This window comes from Balaenoptera ricei, chromosome 15 (assembly GCF_028023285.1).
Source record: "Balaenoptera ricei isolate mBalRic1 chromosome 15, mBalRic1.hap2, whole genome shotgun sequence".
Taxonomy (NCBI): domain Eukaryota; kingdom Metazoa; phylum Chordata; class Mammalia; order Artiodactyla; family Balaenopteridae; genus Balaenoptera; species Balaenoptera ricei.
In genome coordinates, this window is record NC_082653.1 from 79,951,290 (window position 1) to 79,970,470 (window position 19,181).

The window sequence follows — 19,181 nt, forward strand, 5'->3', positions numbered from 1 at the left end:
GCCACTTAGGGAGGGCCCTCTCCCTAAGGAAAGACGGGAGGGGAGATAGGGACCTCCTCCTCTTCCAAACTCTAGACCCGCGGGAGCTCCAGGCCAGCGTTCTCACACCTGGAGCATTGATTATGCTAATTTAAGCCAGCCCCGTCCACTCCCGCACGCCACGAGGCTCCGCCCCCTAGAGCGACCTATCGGGGTTGGAGGGCGGGGCTATGCTAATAAGCCGGCCTGGCCCCAAGGGCTGCGCGGGCAGCTGCACCTAGCCCCAGGCGAGGCGGCGGCGGCTATGGCCACGGCCGGAGCGCTGGCGGGTCTGGTCGCGGGCTTGCAGGGCCCGCGGGTCGTCCCCAGCCCGGATTCGGACTCAGACACAGACTCGGAGGACCCAAGTACCCGGCGCAGCGCAGGCGGGCTACTCCGCTCGCAGGTCATCCACAGCGGTCACTTCATGGTGTCATCGCCGCACAGCGACTCGCTGACCCGGCGGCGCGACCAGGAGGGACCCCTGGGGCTCGCCGACTTCGGGCCGCGCAGCATCGACCCCACACTCACCCGCCTCTTCGAGTGCATGAGCCTGGCCTACAGGTGAGGGGGCTTCGGGGCCGACGGCCTCGGCCCTCCATGGCGGGACCGCGCGCTGGGGCCCCGGACACCCCACCCGGCCCCCAGCCTTGGTCCCGGCTGCTCTCAGAGACTCCAGCCACATCCTGGATACCCTCCTCTCCCCAGCCCGGAGCGTCCTCTGACCCTGGCCCAGCCCACTGGCCTCGACATGCTTGCGCGCCTCCTGGTTCCCATTCCTCACCACCAAGACCCCTTCCCTAAGGCTGGGATCTCCTGCTCTCCACCTCGACCTCCGTAGGCCCACCGCGGGCCTCTCTCCCCCGTCCCGACCCCTCTGCCCCCAAAGAATGCCCTCAGGGCATCCCTTGCGCTCCCAGGACCCTAGGCCATCCTAACATCCCCACCCTCCACTCCGGGGGCCACTCCACCGGACAACCTGCAGCCTTCCGCTCCCAACGCGGCAGCCCCCGCCCAGGCCCGCTCTATTCTTGCACCCTCGCGATACACCTCGCGCCCATGGTTGTCCCAATTCATAGCCAACGTCGACTGAAACCCAGTCTCTCGTCCACCCTGCACCCCTCAATTGCCGGGACACCTGTTCTTGACCTGCTAGGTCGAGGGTGGCGGGAGGAGGGTGCCCCGGCCGGCCCAGAGGGGCGCAGCTCTTAGTTCCCCAGCCGTGGTCCGGCAGGGGATGTTGCAGGCCGCGCGGGGCTGGTCCCCGGGAGGCCTGGCCTCGCCCACCCGGGTCGCCACGCGAGGCTGAGCGCCTCATGTTGCCTGGGACCCCTGCTTGGCGCGTCGCAGAGCAGGCCGACCGCGCCCGGCCCCAGCTCCACGCCTGTGTCCCAGGGGAGGGCGCGAACCGGGGTCCTGGCTCAGTGCCCCGGAGAGCAAAGTTCCCCGGAGCGGAGGGACCAGGATAAATTATCAACCGAGAACCGTAGGGGAGAAAGGGGGATCGGCCAGCCTTGATCTTTTCTCTGTGTAAATATTCCTCTTCCTCTGCGGCGCCTCCTCCTCTTCTGAGAACCGCTGGCCGCAGACCTGCACTTGCTCTGACTGGGATCGAGAGCTGGGGTGGGGATTGCTGGAGAGTGTTGCCCACTCCCCACTGTGGCGCCCAGCCTCGACTCCATTGGCTGGATGCTTTGTAACCTTGGCCCACAGGCTCTGGCCCCGGGCCCAGGTCGTGTTGCAATCTGATCATCCAGAGCACCAGACCTGTGTGGAAAGTTCAAATTCCCGTCCCTTTCCTCCCTCCCCTCCTCGGACATCAGGGGACCTCCTGGGACAGGGCGTCTAAGGTCATGGTACACCAGATTCGGGCACCCCTGCTCCCCAGGCTCCCCCAGGGTCCCCCTTTTCCCATCCATTCCCAACTTAAGCTTTCTGCTTTACATTACACACTGCTCTGCCTGGACTGGCTCACGCCCCTGTCCCAGACCACAGTGACCAAAAGGGGAGGAGGTTCAGGGGAAATGGCAAGGCAGGGGGCAGAGCACACTCCAAGAACCGCCCACACTAGGAGGCTGACTGGAAGCTGATGTGACCCCATTCAGGGGCAGCTGGGGTAGAGAGCGCTGGGCTTCCTCCCTAAACACCCAGAATATTCAACCTCTGTGGCCCGCCCCGGTGGGGTCCTAAGTGCCAGGGATGATAGTGGCTCGGTATCAGAGGAGTCTTTGAGTTCCCCCATAGAGGAAAAAACTGAGGCTCAGACTGGGACAGTGGTTTAGCCCTTAAAGACCCTTAATTGTGGGGGTTCCTTGGAGGGGAGAGGATTGTGGAAGCCGGGGTATCCCAAGAGAGTAAGGAGATGGGCAGGGACAGCAAGGCAAGGAGTCCAGAGGTGCCAGGAAGAACTGGCCAGCTTGACCCAGAGGACAGCCTGCAGACGTCTGGCCAGCTTTCACCCTCAGCGGGGCTGCATGGGCAGAGAGACGACTGCTCCACTGGGAGGGGGTCCGTGTCCCATGGTTCTGCGGGTGGAACCCTCAGGGAGGCAGGTTCTGGAAGTTCCAAGAAAACACTTGTTCATGGTCAGAGCTGGCTAGCTATGGAAAGAATGGCCTCAGGAGTGAGGGGGAGCAAGCAGGACTCTAAGGAAATTTCCAGGGAAATTTCCACAAGGTAGATATGTGTGTGTGGGTGGGGGAGGGGGAGTGTTCTGAGTTTTCCCCATTCCATCCCCAAGATTCCCAGAATTTCTGTTGGTCAATAAGAATCCCTTGAACCCTGGTCACAGGCTTTTGGCTCCAGGCTGGGCCCCTCTCCTCCCCTCCCAGCCAACAGGCCCAGCACAGACCAAATTCTTTCCTCCTGGGCGTGGATGTCACTGTCTCACCTCCCCCAGCCCTGCCTGGCCACAAACGCTGTAGCCTCAGCAGGGAAATGGAGGAGGGAGGGCAGGCAGGCTGGGGGTAGGGTGCTGGGTGATCAGAGTGGGCTGGGAGGTTGCTGGGATACAGGCTGGGGCAACAAACTCAGGAGTCCCCCCAGGTGCCACAGAAGAAGCTGGCCCAGGAGGTATCAGAGTGCCCCTACTCCATGTCTCCCTACTAGACAGATGGTGTTTATCTGACTTAGGAGGGAAAGGGGCCAGCCAGCGGTCCTGGGTGCTTGGGCCATGTACTCTATTTGGGTAATGAGGCCTGTTGTGCCTGGGGGTAGCAGTCCCCCCCAACCCCAAAGCAAACACAGGAGCTTGGAGACCAGAGAGTAGAGGAGACCCAGTGACCCATGCACTCAAGGGGCTGCAGGAGCCAGACTGCCACCCACCTGCCCCTCACCCCCAGGAACTGGGAGAGGGCCCCGGAGAGAGCAGGCCTGGCGTTCTGAAAGACTAAGCCTTGGGGTCTCAGCCTTCCATGTGAGCAAGGGTTGGAGAAGCTGGGCCAGAGGGGACTCATGCATAACCCCAGCTTGTGAACCATGAGGAGCGAGGGGGGAGGGAAGAGGGAGGGACCAGCAGGGGTCTAAGACCCTGAACATCTTGGCCTCCTAGGTCAGCTTGCCGTGGCAGACTTGGCCTGTGCCCAACAGGACCCTGAGAGTCAAGCCCCTCACCTGGTAGAGCCCTTCCGTCTCATGGATTTGATTGACTACTAGGGTTAGAGTCAGGGGTCAGGGTTAGGGTCAAGGTGCCCCCTGCCCATCACTCCACCATCCTAGCCGCCTTCCTTTGGGCGGGCCCTGGTGGCTATTGTCTTGCGCACACCCCTGGGAAGGGGCGCACCTTCCAGGTCAGTCCAGATTGCCATCCTGGGATTCTGGGCTGGGCAGACACCAGAAGGGCAGTGAAAAGGCAGTGGCTGGCTGCTTGGAGGCTGCCTCTGGTGAAGAGGCTCCGTCTCTACTCAGACAAACCTTACCCATCCCCTAGGCCTAAGGGGGCCTGTGAGACTGGTGGAGAAAAAGCCACAGGTCCTGAATGACTCTCCATCATGTCACGTGACCTTGGGCATGTCCCGTTCGTTTCTTGACCCTCAGTTTCCTTAAGTAAGAAACAGGCGAAAACCCTCCTTAGCCAGCCTATGACATAGATGCCTGTGAGGCCAATGGGCATTGTCTTTCTGACACCTGAGCTGATAAACAGATTTCAGCAGGTCTCACCAAAGAACACAGAGGCCCCAAGTGGGGACCTGGAGAGTATTTTAAAGGTCTGCTTCTCAGGGTAGGCATTTCAGGCAGATTAGAGTGAGGGGCAGGATTTGGGAGGGGTGTCCCTCAAGTTGCCCACCATAGATGAGTGCCTCGTGCACGGGAAGAAAGTGGAGACAGCCCCCTCCAACCATCCCCTTTCTCCACGCCCCCCCTGACGCAGCCCTCTCCCTCTGACAGTGGCAAGCTGGTTTCTCCCAAGTGGAAGAATTTCAAAGGCCTCAAGCTGCTGTGCCGGGACAAGATCCGCCTCAACAACGCCATCTGGAGGGCCTGGTATATCCAGTGTGAGTGGGCACCACAGGCCCCAGCAGGAGGGCTGACGAAGGGGCTGCCCCGGAAACCCTCAGGGCCAGCAGCCACAGAGAGCTTTGGGGGAGGCCAGGTCCCCAGCATCAGGACCCCTCAACAGCTTCTAAACCCAGAGGGTCTTGGGGGATGTGTCCCAAAGGGCGCTCTCCACTGTGAAGTTGGACACAGCAGGGGTCACCCTTCGGAAGTCCTAAAGTGAGCTGAGATTGGGGAACAGTTCAAGGCCCATTCTGCATCCCATTAGTGTAGTCAGGTGCCTCAAGTGCCAGGGTAGAAAGAGGCGTTCAATACTATCCGGGCCAATCGCACCACTTTGCAAAGGGGAAACTCAGATCCTGGTGGGTCTCCACCAGCCTTCCATTGACGTCCTTAGGTTCCCCACCATGGAGATTGGGGGGGAAGGGGCCCAGAGAGGCCATGTGGAAGGGACTCTGGTCTTGGAGTCACCTAGAGCTGGTTTCCCACCCTGTCTCTGCCCCTTGCTGGCTGTGTGACTGCAGGCAAGTTGTCTAACCTCTCTGAACCCATTTTTTCATCTATAAAATGAGGCCAAGAGTCCTAACTTTGATGGCTGGCATGGGGATAATGGGTATGAACAGGGCTGGCACAAAGTTGGTGCTTAATAAACGATGGTTGAATCCGATGTACCCTTGAGGAGGTCACAGTCATTCATTTGGGGATACAAAACCCACCTATGCCCCATGGCAGGGTAGCAGAGGCTGAGAGACCTGTGCTGTACCTTGTCCTGTGCTGGACCTTGTCCAGCTCAGTAAGGTCCTCCTGTAGGATCAAAGGCTGCGCTGAGTTGGGAACACACAGCATAGGAGGGACCACACGTGGTATTCTCTGTAGTGGCCCCACTGGATTCCATTCAAGCAGAGAAAAGAAGTGGTTTCTTTTGTTTTGTTTGTTTTTGGTTTCTATTCATCTATGTGCCCGGCACTTTCCTAAATCATCTTATTTAAGGCTTCCTAGCAACCCTGGGAGATAGGTTTTATTATCCCCATTTTATGGACGAGCAAGTGAGACCCAGAAGGCGAGTGACTTACTCAGGGTCACTGAGCATAAAAGGAGCAGAGCTATGACTGGCTGTGAGTTCAGGGCTCTCCAACTCAGCCCAGCGCTTCTTCCACTGCTCCCGGCTGGCTGGCTTCCAGCCCTCGCCTGAGAATGTTAAGGACGGGCCCTGCCTAAACCAGGAAGCTGATAGGCCAGGGGGAGAAGGTGTCTCTAACTTTCCCACCCCGAGTTTTCACCCTCTACCCTTTCCCCTCAAAGCTGGATGGGGTGCAGACCCTTCTCTCTGCAGAAGAAATTTCTGATGCCACCCAGGCGTCCTCAGCCAGCTTGTGGCACAAGTTGATGGAAGGACCCCAAGTTCTAAGTCAGAGGGAGGTTGAGTCAAGTTCTAGCACACCCTAGCTGTGTGACCTTGGGAAAGTCCCTAGCCTCCCCCAGTTGGTGCTTGCTCATCTGTAAAGTGGGAATCATAATAGATCCTATTGCTGAGGTTTGCTGTGAGTTTTCAGCGAGGTAGATGGTCCGTATCTCAGCACAGGGCCTGAAACACACAAGGGCTCCCTGAAGGTGAGCTGCTGGGATTTATTACTATTATTGTGATAATAGCAACAGCAGGCCTCTAACAAATGTCAGGACTCCTCCTCCCTGAACACGGAAGGTTTGAAGGGTGGTGTCAGGAAAGGGGGAGGAGTGGGATTGCTGGAGGGCTGCCTGGCCCCCCACACACACACCCCCGCCCTTTCGGCAGGCTCCTGGCCTCCAAGAGCCCTTCCTTTTCCACACCCCCAAGTCATCTTGATTTCCTCTGATATCCCAGAGCACCTCTCATGAGCTGACTCTCCACCTTGCTTTAGCTCATGTGATGTGTGTGCTTTCCTTGTCTCTCCCACTAAGCTGGGCGATTCATCCCCGATTCATTCATGGATCCCCTGTCCCAGCATCTGTCCCAGCATAGGTGCAAGGGCCTAGGAGGCTGCATGAATGGATGAACTTATCATTGTTAAATAAAGCATGTCCCAGCCCTAGGAAGCCACGTGATCCCTGCCCTTCTGTCCAGAGCACAGGGTTGCCAAGTGGGGGAGGGCAGAGCCTGACCAGGCCTGCTCAGCGCTGACTCTCTGGGGGCCCTGGGCAAGCCCAGTCTTTCCTGGTTCTCATATCCTCAACTAGGAAGCCAGGAACAGATACTCCGAGATCCTCCTTGCTCTAACCCCCAGGAGTCCACGCAGCCAAGGGCCCATCCCTTTGTTTTCTGTCCAAGCTATGTTCACAACCAGGATAACCCCTACCCCCAATCCCATAGGAATAGTCTTGGAGAACGTCCTTTAGGACAGAACTTTGTAAGTGATGCTGAAGGTCCCAATAAATTTCATGTTCAGGTGGTCCCCCCTCCTCTGTGTCAATTGTCCCAGAGGAACTTTGCTGTGGGCTGAGGCAGGATGAGCCCCACGGACACCCCTAAATTCCTCTTTGTCAGGACTGCCAGGAAAAGTCACTGCGTGGGGAGCCCCAGGGTCTTGAAGGACTGCTTTGTGCCAAGCTCTGTGCCAGATGTAAGGATTTGGGGCTAAAGGGCACAGCTTCTGCCTTCACTCCCAACGGAGAGGCCAGCATGTAGAGAAATGGTCAAGGCAGGGTGGAAAGTGAGGCACATGGGACCATGGGGTTTCAGAAAAGGGAAGGCTTCCTAGAACAGGGGCAGCCCTAGGCTATCCTGATGGGAGGGCAGACGTGATGAGGCAGAGGGAAGGGAAGGGGATTCCACGTAGAATAAAACCAGAGGGCTGTTGAGCAGGGGGTGGGGGGTTAGGGTCTGGCTTCAAGGTGGGGCATATGAAGGCGATGGAAAGGCAGGAGAAGCAGTGGGGCCAGTCCCGGAGGGCTTGGAAGCCAAGCTAAGGGGTGTGGGCGTTATCCTGGAGGTTCAGGGAGCCATGGAGGGGTTTAGGCCTGTACTGCCCTTTAGGAAGAATTGACTTGGCCGCAGCAAGAAGATGGGCTGGAGGGCGTGAGGCTGGAGTCAGGGAGGTCTAGGCGAGAAATGACACCAGACCAGGGGGAACAGTGAGAATATGGAGGGGAGGGGACGGTGGAAGAAATGCCACACACCCTTGGGATTGAGAGGGTTAGTCCATGGATTAGATGGGGACACTGGGAGATGGTGGGGAGCTGGGAGACTGGGAGGCATTGTTGGCAGTCCAGAGGAGGCTTGGGCTTGGGAGGGAAGTTTCCAAACATCTGAGAGTGATGTTTTGAGACATCCTAGTAGAGGTTCCCCAGGCAGCTGGAAGATGGGTCTGAAACTGGAAAGGAGCAAGATGAGAGAGGTTAGGGGGAGTGGGCCTGGCAGAAGGGCCAGTGAAAAGTGGTCAGGGAGGTAGGAGAACAGAGGGGAGGTTCCCGGGGCTTAGGGAGGAGGAGGGTGTCCTGCAGCCAAGGTCTCGGAGGACGGGACTGGGGAGGGCCAGAGCCTTGAGCTCAGGAGCTGGGCCAGCGGGGTGGGTGTGTGGGCAGATGCTGAGGTACCAGAGGTGACAATGCAGCTGGGAGGGCAGAGGTGGATGTGGTGAGTGACAGGTCTGCCAGAGTCTGGGAGGAAAGCAAAGGGGTGATGGGAAGAAATTTAGCTTGTTGGGAAGCAAAGGAAGGGGAAGGTTTGAGAGGTAAAGGAGAGCCTGGAATTTGTTTATAGGCCAAAAAGGAGCCTGGAGAGAGATCAGGGTTGAAGACAGGGATGGGAGTGGAGGAAGCAGAGAAAGGGCTCAGGCAGGCGGCCTGAAGTGGGCCAGCGGTGGTTCTGAGATGGAATTGGGCATCCTGAAGCAGGGGACCAGGGCTCTGGACCTCTAGCCCACCAGCCTGACCAGGACCTTCTTGGGGCAATTAACTTTGTGTGGCCCAACAATCCCATTCAGCAAGCATTGCCTGCACACCTACTAGGCTCCCAAGGGGGCAGATGGGGTGTGGGAGGTTTGTTTTACAGGGTCGCATAGAAGAAGGAGATCTGGGAGAGCTAGAGCAGGCAGCAAAGCTTCCTGGAGGAGGTGGCACTTAATCAGAGCATGGAAGGCCAGGCAGGATTTCATAGTGTGGCACTTGAGTCCCAGTCCCCTTGGAGTGGGAGATGAGGGAGCTGGACACCCCTGACCTGGCGCCCTTCTCTCAGATGTGGAGCGGAGGAAAAGCCCCGTGTGTGGCTTCGTGACCCCCCTGCAGGGGCCTGAGGCTGATGAGCACCGGAAACCGGAGGTAGCTGAGACCACGGGACCAACCACCTGCCGCCTCACCAAGCCAGGCCCCTCCTGCCCATCACTCCTCATGCTGAGCGGGAGGGGCTGGCCCAGAGGGAGACTGGGTGAGGGGTGGGGTCAGTGCCACCCCTCGCACTGAGTCCCCTATCCGGCCCTCCTCAGGCCGTCGTCTTGGAGGGGAATTATTGGAAGCGGCGCATCGAGGTGGTGATGCGCGAGTACCATAAGTGGCGCATCTACTACAAGAAGCGGGTCAGTGGGGGGCCCTTTCCCCTGCGACCTCTGGCCACGGCCTCTGTTGCAAGAGCCCCGGAGGGCTTTCCCCCAACCCAACCCCGACCCTGTCCTCCATTAAGACCCAGGCCGACAGCGCCACCCAGTGGCCACAGGGCCTCCTCGCAACCTCCTTACCTCCCAGGGCCAAAGAGCTTCCGAGGGGAAGTGAGGGATCCGGTTGATCTGGGGGAGCTAGTGAGTACGGGAGGCCTTGGCGGGGAGCGATGGAGGAGCGGAAAGGGATCCAGTGTCCACCTTTGTGTGTTCCTGCAGCTCCGTAAGTCCAGCAGGGAAGGGGATCTCCTGGCCCCAAAGCAGGTGGGTGCTCCCTGGACCCAGAGAATGGACGCTTCCCTCTGGGTGGGCGAGGCAGTGGCGGTGGGGTGAGGGTGGGACGTGAGTGGAGTGGGTGTGGCCGCTGTCCTCTGGTTGATTAATTGAGCTTTTCTCCTCTTGGGAAGGGCAGCACTGGAGCGCAGTGGTGGGAAGACCCCAAGCCTTCTGGTTCACTAAGCAAGTGGTGGGGAAGCATGGGGGAACAGAGGGCTCTAAGAACTGGGGACCCAGGTAGGGAAAAGTGTAGGGGCAGGAAGGGACCCTCATCTCTTCAGCAGGCCATCCCTGCTGGGATGCCTCTCTCCTGGGAGGAGCTGTTGGAGGCCAGTGGGGTAACCCTAGCCTTTCAGGCAGCAGACTGAAAGGCCCTCTGCAGAGAGGCCCTCTGGATGGCTGACCACTTCATCCCCCAGGCAGGGGGCAGTGGGAGACCCCTGTGCCTCCAGACTGGGAAGGAGTCGGGCAGTGGAGCCCGCCCGGGGCTGCTGACAGCTCTGTCTCCTCAGGTGGAAGGGGGGTGGCAGCCACCGGAGCGATGGTGCGAGCAGCTTTTCACCAGCGTGGTGCCCGTCCTGCTGGCGGGCCCAGAGGAGGAGACCGGCGGGCGGCAGCTTCTGGATCTCGATTGCTTTCTGTCCGACATCTCCGACACACTCTTCACCATGACTCAGCCCGGCCCTACACCCCTGCAGCTGCCCCCCGAGGACGGTGAGGGGCTGCGCCAGGAAAGGGAGGCCTGAGGGGATCCAGGCAGCCAAGGGAGGATGGCCAGGCATGGGTGCCCCCACTCCGCCCTGCCCGATGCTGCTGACCCCACCACTGCCCCCTCCAGCCTATGTCGGCAACGCTGACATGATCCAGCCGGACCTGACGCCTCTGCAGCCCAGCCTGGATGACTTCATGGAGATCTCAGGTGGGGCAGGCCCCTCCCCCTGGGTGAGTGGATGGTCAGGGTCAGTGGGAGGAAAGCCCCAGTACGCTTGAGACCTCAGGCCAGTCCCAGGCCCTTCTGGGAGGGCGGATGATCTGGGTGATTTCTGAGGGATCTTCCTGGTCTCCCTTTGTCTGGCCTAGGGATGCAGGTGGTGTGGCCTCAGGTGAGAGCAAGCCAGACAGGGTACCTAGCAGGGGACAGGGGACCAGGAGCATTGAAGCTGCAGGCTCTGGGGAGTTCCCAGGAGAGCAGTAGATGCTGGGACTCTCTCAGGGGAGAGAGGGACTTTGATGGCTCTCCTTTGTTTGGGTCTATTTATTAGTATTTATATAATTCATTAAAAAAAACTATTTATTAAAGAACATTTCAAGCATACACACAGGTAGGGAGAGAGAGTAGTTCACTGACCCTCATGGAATCCTCACCAGTGTCAACATTTATCAACTCCTAGCCATTCTTATTTCACCTAGACCTCACCCAGTTCTCCCCTCCTATGTTATTTTTAAGAAAATCCCAGGAATCATATCTTATAAAGCATTCTTTAAAGTAATCCTTTGCCCTGGCTCCCTCTCCTGAACCCCAGGGCCACCAGTCGCTGGTTTCTCGTGTCCCGCCAGAGATACCATGTCTATATAGCACATGCGGACAAATGTCTCTTTTTTGTCTCTCTAGCAGCCTGTTTCCCGCATTGCTTTCTTCACTTAGCTGTAGACCTTGGAGACTGCTCCTGATAGGCACACACTTAGGGGACTCCGGAGCCGTGCTGGGGGTCAGACATGGAGGCTCAGCCTGTCTCAGCTGAGGCCTCGGGCGCAGAAAGGGGGTTCCTGGGATAAAGGCTTGGATTGGGTGACCCCTCCACTCCTTCCTGACTGGCAGGGTCCTGGGCCTGTCAGTTAAGAGGTGGAGGCCTATGGGGCGGGGACGAGGGAATGAGGAACCACCCCCATCCCTGCCTGGGTGGGGGCTGGGGGCTGCGGGGACAGCAGCGTTGATGGCAGTGCCCTGGGAGCAGACCAGCCTGGGAGGGCAGCAGCCCCGTCTGGGCACACAGACCCCTGCCGCAGGTAGGAGCCCAGCCGCTCCCCCCAAAACCCGGGCTCTGGGCAAAACCTGACCGACCGGGGCTGGGAAGCGACTTCTTTCAGCACAGGGTGGCTGCCAGAGTGGGGGCCAGAGAGGGCAACCTACGGTAGGGGGTGCGGGTCACACAGGGGAGGGGGCTAGTGTGGCCGCCTTAAGCGCCCCGTGAACTGGGAGGGCAGGGAGCACCAGGGCTGTCGCTTGGTCCCCAAGAGCTCCTCACTTGAGAGGAAACCTAGTGGGGGGGCCATAGCCCTCTGGAGGGAGGGGGCTTGGTGGAGGGGGCTCAGGGAGCAGGTAGAGGCTGGGTGAGGGCCACTCAGGGAAGCATGGGGCGGGAGAGGGGCTCAGCCAGGGGATGGCAGGTCAGTGGGGGGGACAGGTTGGGAGGGCTCTGTGGGTGGCTGGGACTAGGAAGTGCCTTCTGCCAACGTGGGGTGGGGACACGCCGTGGTAAGGGGACATGGTGACTCAGGCTGTGCTGGGCTTGCTGCTCTGCGGCCCTGAGCATCCTGGGGCTACGTGATGAGGCCCATGGTCCCTGGGGGCCTGGGGTGGAGGATAGGCGGCCACTCACCCTCTACCACCCAGTCCTTCTGTTGAAGGGAGGCAGGAGGACAGCAAGAAGATCCCTTCTGACCTTGTGGCCGAGAAAGACACACAGACACACACAGAGGTGGGCACAGGGCAGACATGTACACACTGAGCACCTCACACCAGGGCAGGTGCACACGGACTCAGACAGAGCTCCAGACAGCGGGACCGACACACAGGGAGGCAGACAGACTGGTGCTAGTGAGACTGACACATGCAGAGCCGGCCACCCAGCAACACACGGGCCCCCAGTCACATGAGATGCACAAATAAGACCCAGTCAGGCTCGAGGTTTGATGCAGGCTTATCCCACTCCTGAGTTTCCTTCAAGGGGGCCCCCGGGGGGAAAGGCCTGACCACCTGTCTTGGCCAGGGGGCTGGGGTCCATCCAAGGCCAGTGGGGTCGCGTCTGACCAGACCAGGAGGCCTTGGGAGCTGGTGCAGACAGGAGGCTGCTCAGGGTCAGAGAAAGGTGCCCGGAAGGGAGCGGGCGGGCGGGCGGCGCCCAGGCCCGGGATGTGGTTAGGCCGCAGGCAGCTGCTTCCCAAAACCAGAATAGCCTGGGGCTTACACAACCCGCACCTCAAACAATCTGGCTGCCCCACTCCCCGCCAGCTCTTCCAGGCCTTCCAGCACCCCCTCACTCCTGCTCCCGCTCTGAGCCCACCCTCTGACCCCTGTTCTGAGACCCCCCCTTAGCCCCTTCACCCACACTCCTGAGCTCTGTCCTTGTAGCCCTATCCATTGACCTTCCAACAAACCCAAATTGTCCCAGACCCACTGACCTTCTGACACCTCTCACCCCTAACTCACTCCGTGAACTCCTGACACCACGATGCCCTTCCCCATCCTAGACCTCCTCCCCTTGGACCCCACCCTTTCCCTCTCTGGTAGTCTCTAGTACCACCCCACCCCGCCATGTCCCCACCAGAGCTGGTAACAGGAGCAGACAAGGCCTGGGATTCCCAGGCCGGGGGTGGGGAAGGGGGGCCTCAGGAGCCAGTTTTGGGGCTCAGTGGGAGGGCTGCTTCCTGGGGTGTCCCACTGACATCCCCACACATCCCCCTGCTGTCTCCCACTCAGGCCCGTCCCACCAGAGCCTCTGCTGTGGCTTCCCCTAAGTGAGACAGAAACTCTCCCAGTTTCACAATCTTCTGTGGAAGGTCCCCCCTCCCTCGCTGGCCCCCACCCCACTGCCAGCCCAGCCTGGGGACAGGGCCAGCCCGCTGCTTCCAGCCGCAGCCTTAGCCCTGACAGCTGCCACCTGTGTGTCTGAATTACAGATTTCTTCACCAACTACCGCCCCCCACAGACGCCTACAACTTCAAGCTTCCTGGAGCCCCCCAGCTTCGGCCCCATGGCTGACCCTGTCCTCAGCAGTGGGATCCTGGGCTCGGAGGTACCCTCTGCCTGCTCGGGCATGACCCACCTCTCGGGACATAACCGCCTGCAGGTGAGCTCACCCTGCCCAGCTCACCTGCCCACACCCCGGAGGTATTCAGGGTACTTCCTGAGTATGCTCAGTCCATCAAGAGAGACTGGAGGGGGAGAAAGACCCCATCTGTGCCCTCCAGGAGGGCACCGTTCAGCTGGGGAGGAAAGACCCTCGTGAAGCAGAACTGACAAGATGGTTGCGGGGGGGAGCCTGAGGACAGAGGAGCGTGGAGCTGGGCTGCTTGTGGAAGACTTCCTGGAAGAGGGGGGAGTTCTGGGCCTTAGTGAATGACTTGGGTTTGGGCAGAAGAAGAGACCAGTAGAGGGGAGGAGAAGCAGGAACGGAAGCATGGAGGCCGAAGCTGAGCATGTGCATTTAGGAAGCAGTGACTCTATCATTTTGGTTCAGGAACTCCCAGGCCCACTTCAGATGTTGTCCCCATGATGCTAGGATAGTTAGTTACCTTTTCCCTCTGTTTTCAGACTTCTCAGGCACTAGCGTAGTTCATTGTTTAAGAGGTCTCTCTCCTTGACTAGACTGTGAGCTCCTTGCTGGAAGGGCTATGCTTTACTCACCACTGCACCTTCTCATACTTAGCACAGTTCAAGCACATTAACAGCACTGGGTAAATGGTTGCCCGATGATTGAGCAAGTGAGTGAACGGATGAGTGTGTGGATGGATGGGTGTGTTGGAGAATAGATTGCTGGGTTGTAGATGGGGGTAGATGCTTACATGGTTGGTATATATATAGGTAGGTGAGTGGTTGGTTGGATGGATGGGCTGGTGGATGAATTTGTAAATGAGTAAGTAGTTTGGTGGATCAGTAAATGGGCTGGTGGATGGATGTGTGGCTGGTGAATATACAGATGGTGGATAGAAGGACGGACTATGGATGGGTTGGTGGGTGAGTGAAGGAAGTATAGGTGGTTGGATGGATTGGTGAATGGGTTAATACCTGGTAGGCTGGTAGAAATATAGGTAGATGAGCTAGCTCATAGATGAGAGAATACATAGGTAGGTGAATGGATGGAGGATGGATGGATGGATATGGATGGATGGATGGATGGATGGATGGATGGATGGATGGGTTGGTAAGTTATTTGGTGAATGAATGGGCAGGCAGGAAGATTGACGCTCTTTCTCATGCCTAATTTGTGCATAAATGGGTTCCCCTCTTTCCCCTCATTAGATTATAATTTTCCTGGGGTGTGTGTCTGAGGCCAGGGACCATTTCTCCCAACTCTCCCAGTGCCCAGTCCAGAGCTCAGCCAGGGCAAGAGGCTGCCTGGGAGGCCTCAAAAAGGCTAGCTCTCTCCCCTGCTCTCTGTCCCCCAACCAGGCTCGGAGCAGCTGCCCTGGCCCTCTGGACTCCAGTGCCTTCCTGAGCTCTGATCTCCTCCTTCCTGAAGACCCCAAGCCCAAGCTCCCACCCACTCCCGCACGCCCACCCCTCCTCCAATACCCCAGCCCTGCCAAGGGGCTCGGCCTGGGGCCCTGTGCCCCACCCCCTTTCCCTCCCGTTCCGCTGCCTGCTATGCTGCAGGAAGAGCCTCTCTTCTCTCCCAGATTCTCTTTCCCTCCTGTCCCTCCTGCCCCGGGAGTGTCCCCACCGTCTGCTCCCACGGCCTTCGCACCCACCCCCCCGCTGGGTCCAGGCCCTGCCCCCGCCCCCTTCCCCATAGACCTTCTACCCTCGGGGTATTCGGAGCCCCCGTTCGGGCCTCACTTCACCGTGCCCCAAGGCACGCGGCCCAGAGGCAAGCCCCCTACCCAGTCCCCCAGGGGGCGGAGGCCCAGCCCCCCCACCTTGGCCCCTGCCACTGCTGGGGGCAACAATCCCTGCCTCGCACAGCTGCTCACAGCAGGTGAGCTGGGAAGGGGACATGGAGACCAGATGCGGGAGCGGGGAGCCTGTGGGATTAGAGGGTGAAGGCTAAGGGGCAGGCTCAGCCGGAGGGCAGGGTGGCAAGGAATGAGGGACCTGGGCCCTGATCCCAAAAGCGGTGTGGGCTGTGAGGAGCGGAGGGACGGGGTCTTGGGAGATGATGGGATGGGGGCCCCAGCAGCCCTCACAGTTCTGTCTGTGCACAGCCAAGCCTGAGCAAGCCCTGGAACCAGCGCTTGTGTCCAGCGCCCTCCTCCGGTCCCCAGGGTCCCCGGTAAGATGGCGGGCACTGGGAGGTGGCGGTGAACCCCGGGGCTTCACCCCGACTCTCTGCCCTTCTCCACCCCAGCAGGAGATAGTCCCCGAGTTCCCCTGCACCTTCTTTCCCCCGACCCCGGCCCCTACACCGCCCCGACCACCTCCGGGTCCAGCCACATTGGCCCCTCCCAGGCCCCTGATTGTCCCCAAAGCGGAGCGGCTCTCGCCCCCAGCACCCAGCGGTAAAAAGGGGTTGCAGGGATTGGGGAACTCAGCGGGAGGGAGGGAGGGGAAGGAAGAAGGGGGGACTACATCTGGGTCCAGGATGAGAGGGACAGGGCAATGGGACCCTCTCCCCTGTGTTGGTCTGTCTGTGGGTCTGTCTGTCTCTGACACAGGTGGTGAGCGGCGGCTGTCCGGGGAGCTCAACTCCCTGCCGGGCCCGGGGACTCTGAGCGTGTGCATCTCTTCCCCTCAACGCGTCCTAAGCCGGGGCCATCCGGACAACAAGGTGGCACCATTTCTCACCCTAAGGTCTGTTTGCTCCCCCCAGGCCCTCCCACGCCCCCTCCTAGGCTCACCCCACTTTCTGCCCCCTCAGACCGAAACCCGGCGCATCACACACATCTCTGCGGAGCAGAAGCGGCGCTTCAACATCAAGCTGGGGTTTGACACTCTGCACGGGTTGGTGAGCACGCTCAGCACCCAGCCCAACCTCAAGGTGAGCCTCCAGCCCAGGCTGGCACCCCCGAGCCGCAGGGCCCCACTGTGGAACACCCCAGGGCCCTCCACACACCCGGTTGCCTCCTCCCATCCCAGTGCCTCAGTGGGGCCCAGGGTGGGGGACCCCCAGTCCCTGAGCCCAGCCCTACGGTGCTGCCGTAGATGAGCAAAGCCACCACGCTGCAGAAGACGGCCGAGTACATCGCCATGCTGCAGCAGGAGCGAGCCGCCAAGCAGGAGGAAGCCCAGCAGCTCCGGGACCAGATCGAGGAGCTCAATGCCGCCATCAAGTGGGTGGGGGGGACCTGCAGGCGCTGGGCCAGGGGGCCTGCGGCCTGACTCCCCGCCCTGACCTGCCCCGTGCCCCCAGCCTGTGCCAGCAGCAGCTGCCTGCTACGGGAGTGCCCATCACACACCAGCGGTTCGACCAAATGCGAGACATGTTCGATGACTATGTCCGGACCCGCACGCTGCATAACTGGAAGTTCTGGGTAGTATCCTCACTTGGCCAGTGGCGGGGTGAGCGCTGCAGCCGGACCAGGCTGGGCCCGATGCAGGCTCCGCTCCCCGGGCCAGGCAGGGTCTCAGAGCTGCTCCCAGAGGAAAGGGCTCCGATTCTACCCCCTCCTTCAAGGCCCCTGGCATCTTGGCCAGCAGCATTACCCAGTGGTGGGCTGGGAGCAGAGGGAAACTGAGGGGGAGCCCCCTGTCCCAGGGGCAGTTTGGGAGAACCTGTACTTGGAGTAACATGACCAGGGTGGGCCCGTGGGAAGACATAGAATCTCTCACTCCCTTACCTGGTCAAGCCCTTGACTGAGCCAGGGCAGGAAGCCCAGGGATGGGGGATAGTCCAGCCCAGAAGGAAGGTCCTGGAGGAGCTGGGGAAAGGGCCTGAGAGCCAGAGAGCTGGGAGGGCCTTAGTGTATGGGAGGGCGGCTACAGTAGGAGTCCTCAGGGTTCAAGGCTGGACAGTGGCCAGCTGTCAGGGCTACATGTGAAATGGGTGGGGGTACCAGCTGGATGACAGAACTGCTCCTTGACCCGGGTCCAGTTCAGCATCCTCATCCGGCCTCTGTTCGAGTCCTTCAATGGGATGGTGTCTACGGCAAGCCTGCAGAGCCTCCGCCAGACCTCACTGGCCTGGCTGGACCAGTACTGCTCCCTGCCTGCTCTCCGACCAAGTACGTGAGCCACCTGCCTGCTCAGCAGAGTGTCCAAGCCTCAGGGCAGGGGGTTCCACCCTACTCAGACCCCAGGTCCAGCCTGTCTTCACTGTAGCCTAGGGTTTTGTCCATCCCCACCATGCCCCCAGATGGGCCACCAGGACACCTGCAGACAGAGATCCTAGGAGGGGCTGACTGACAGTCTTGCTAACTAGTACCTCCCCCGATCCCTTTGTCTTCAGCATCCAAGGGTAGGGCCCTGACCCCAGAAAGTGTCTCTCCCTCTCTCTCTCTCTTTTCCCAGCTGTTCTGAACTCCCTACGCCAGCTGAGTACATCTACCAGTATCCTGACGGACCCGGACTGTATACCCGAGCAAGCCACACGGGCAGTCACAGAGGGCACCCTTGGCAAATCTTTATAGTGCTGGCCGGACCATGCTGCTCACTCAGCTGCCCTGGGGCTGCTCTCCCTGGGCACGCCCCTCCTGCTCTGGGTCCGGCTGTCAAGCAGGGTTTCTTCTGATCTCCTGGGAGCCAGGAAGAACTGAGTTCCAGTCCCTGCTCTACTATAGCGACAACGCTGTGACCTGGGGAGCTCATCCTCCCTCTTTGGACCTCCATTTTCCAGTCTGCAAAATGGGGACGGGGAAGCTTCAAGTAGAAGAGGATCCCAAGGCCTTAGCAGCTGTGGCGCTTGGGGGCCTAAGCTGGCAACTCAGGGAGTTTGAAAGAGGGAAGGGGACGATGCTTCCTTGTCACTCCCACCTGGTCCCCCCACAGGTCAGGCACAGGCCTCTGTTTCTAAGCCGGGAAGGAGAAAAGGAGGTTCCTTCTCTCTGCTCCTCCACTGGTAGCCTGGAGGGGCTGCAGGATGGTATCCCTGCGTGAGGCCAGGAAGGTCTGATCCCAGGAGGGAGCAGGGCAGGGGGTGGCCAAGCCAGGGGAGGCACCTGGTATGTGTGTGGATGAGTGTGTGTGGATTTTGTAAAGAATTCTTGACCAATAAAAACAGAAACTGTCAGGGACTGTGAGAGTTTCTCGCTCTGGGATGGAAAGAGAACGGTTTGCAGTGGGAGGTGGCCTTATAGAGGGCCTCGCTGGCCAAGAAGGGACCTTGGCTTGTCCTCTGAGCTGGAAGCTCCTGGAGGGTTTTGAGTGGAGGTGAAAGAAGATCAGACAGAGCTTCTTAACAGGATCCCTCTGGGGGCTGAGTTGTGAATAGGCCACAGGGAGTCAAGGGAGAGATGACAGACACTCAGCCTGGAAATCCTCTATGGCCAGGGGGTTAGGTTCAGAGAGGCTCACCACCTTCCATGTTGGAGGAGGGCAGAGCCGGCACCCCAGAGTGGAAGTGGCAGGGCCTTCCATCCGAACCATCCAGAAGGAGAACGTTGCCTTAGGGGGTAGTGACGGCCTCACTGTGTGAGATGTGCAAGCAGAGGATGGGTGACCACCAGGTCGGGATGTCTTAGAAGGAACTGATACTGCAGATGGGAAGTTGGGGTAAATGGCCCCAATACTTCGTCGATCCTTTTATTGATCCTTTTTTTAATTTTCTTTTTTTGGCTGCACTGCTCAGCTTGTGGGATCTTAGTTCCCCGACCAGGAATTGAACCCGTGCCCCCTGCAGTGAAACTGCCAAGTCCTAACCACTGGACCACTGGAGAATTCCCTTTCATTGATTC

The 19,181-nt window shown here is 59.5% G+C and overlaps 1 protein-coding gene across 3 annotated transcripts; it reads left to right on the forward strand.

Annotated features, from left to right (window-relative positions):
* The first annotated feature begins 234 nt into the window (after window positions 1-234).
* Window positions 235-18,517, forward strand: MLXIPL (MLX interacting protein like). 3 transcript variants are annotated; one of them, XM_059896989.1, is made up of 17 exons: window positions 235-582; window positions 4,405-4,511; window positions 8,723-8,805; window positions 8,970-9,059; window positions 9,357-9,401; window positions 9,926-10,127; window positions 10,252-10,332; window positions 13,314-13,483; window positions 14,806-15,331; window positions 15,558-15,625; window positions 15,701-15,851; window positions 16,008-16,120; window positions 16,211-16,330; window positions 16,495-16,622; window positions 16,703-16,826; window positions 17,384-17,513; window positions 17,800-18,517. In XM_059896989.1, the coding sequence occupies exons 1-17, from the start codon at window positions 284-286 to the stop codon at window positions 17,916-17,918; spliced, it is 2,556 nt and encodes an 851-aa protein (XP_059752972.1). In that variant the 5' UTR covers window positions 235-283; the 3' UTR covers window positions 17,919-18,517. The 3 variants fall into 3 exon arrangements, with proteins under 3 accessions (XP_059752972.1, XP_059752973.1, XP_059752971.1); XM_059896990.1 differs by having other exon boundaries at window positions 15,704-15,851; XM_059896988.1 differs by having other exon boundaries at window positions 15,558-15,851.
* The last annotated feature ends 664 nt before the right edge of the window (window positions 18,518-19,181 follow it).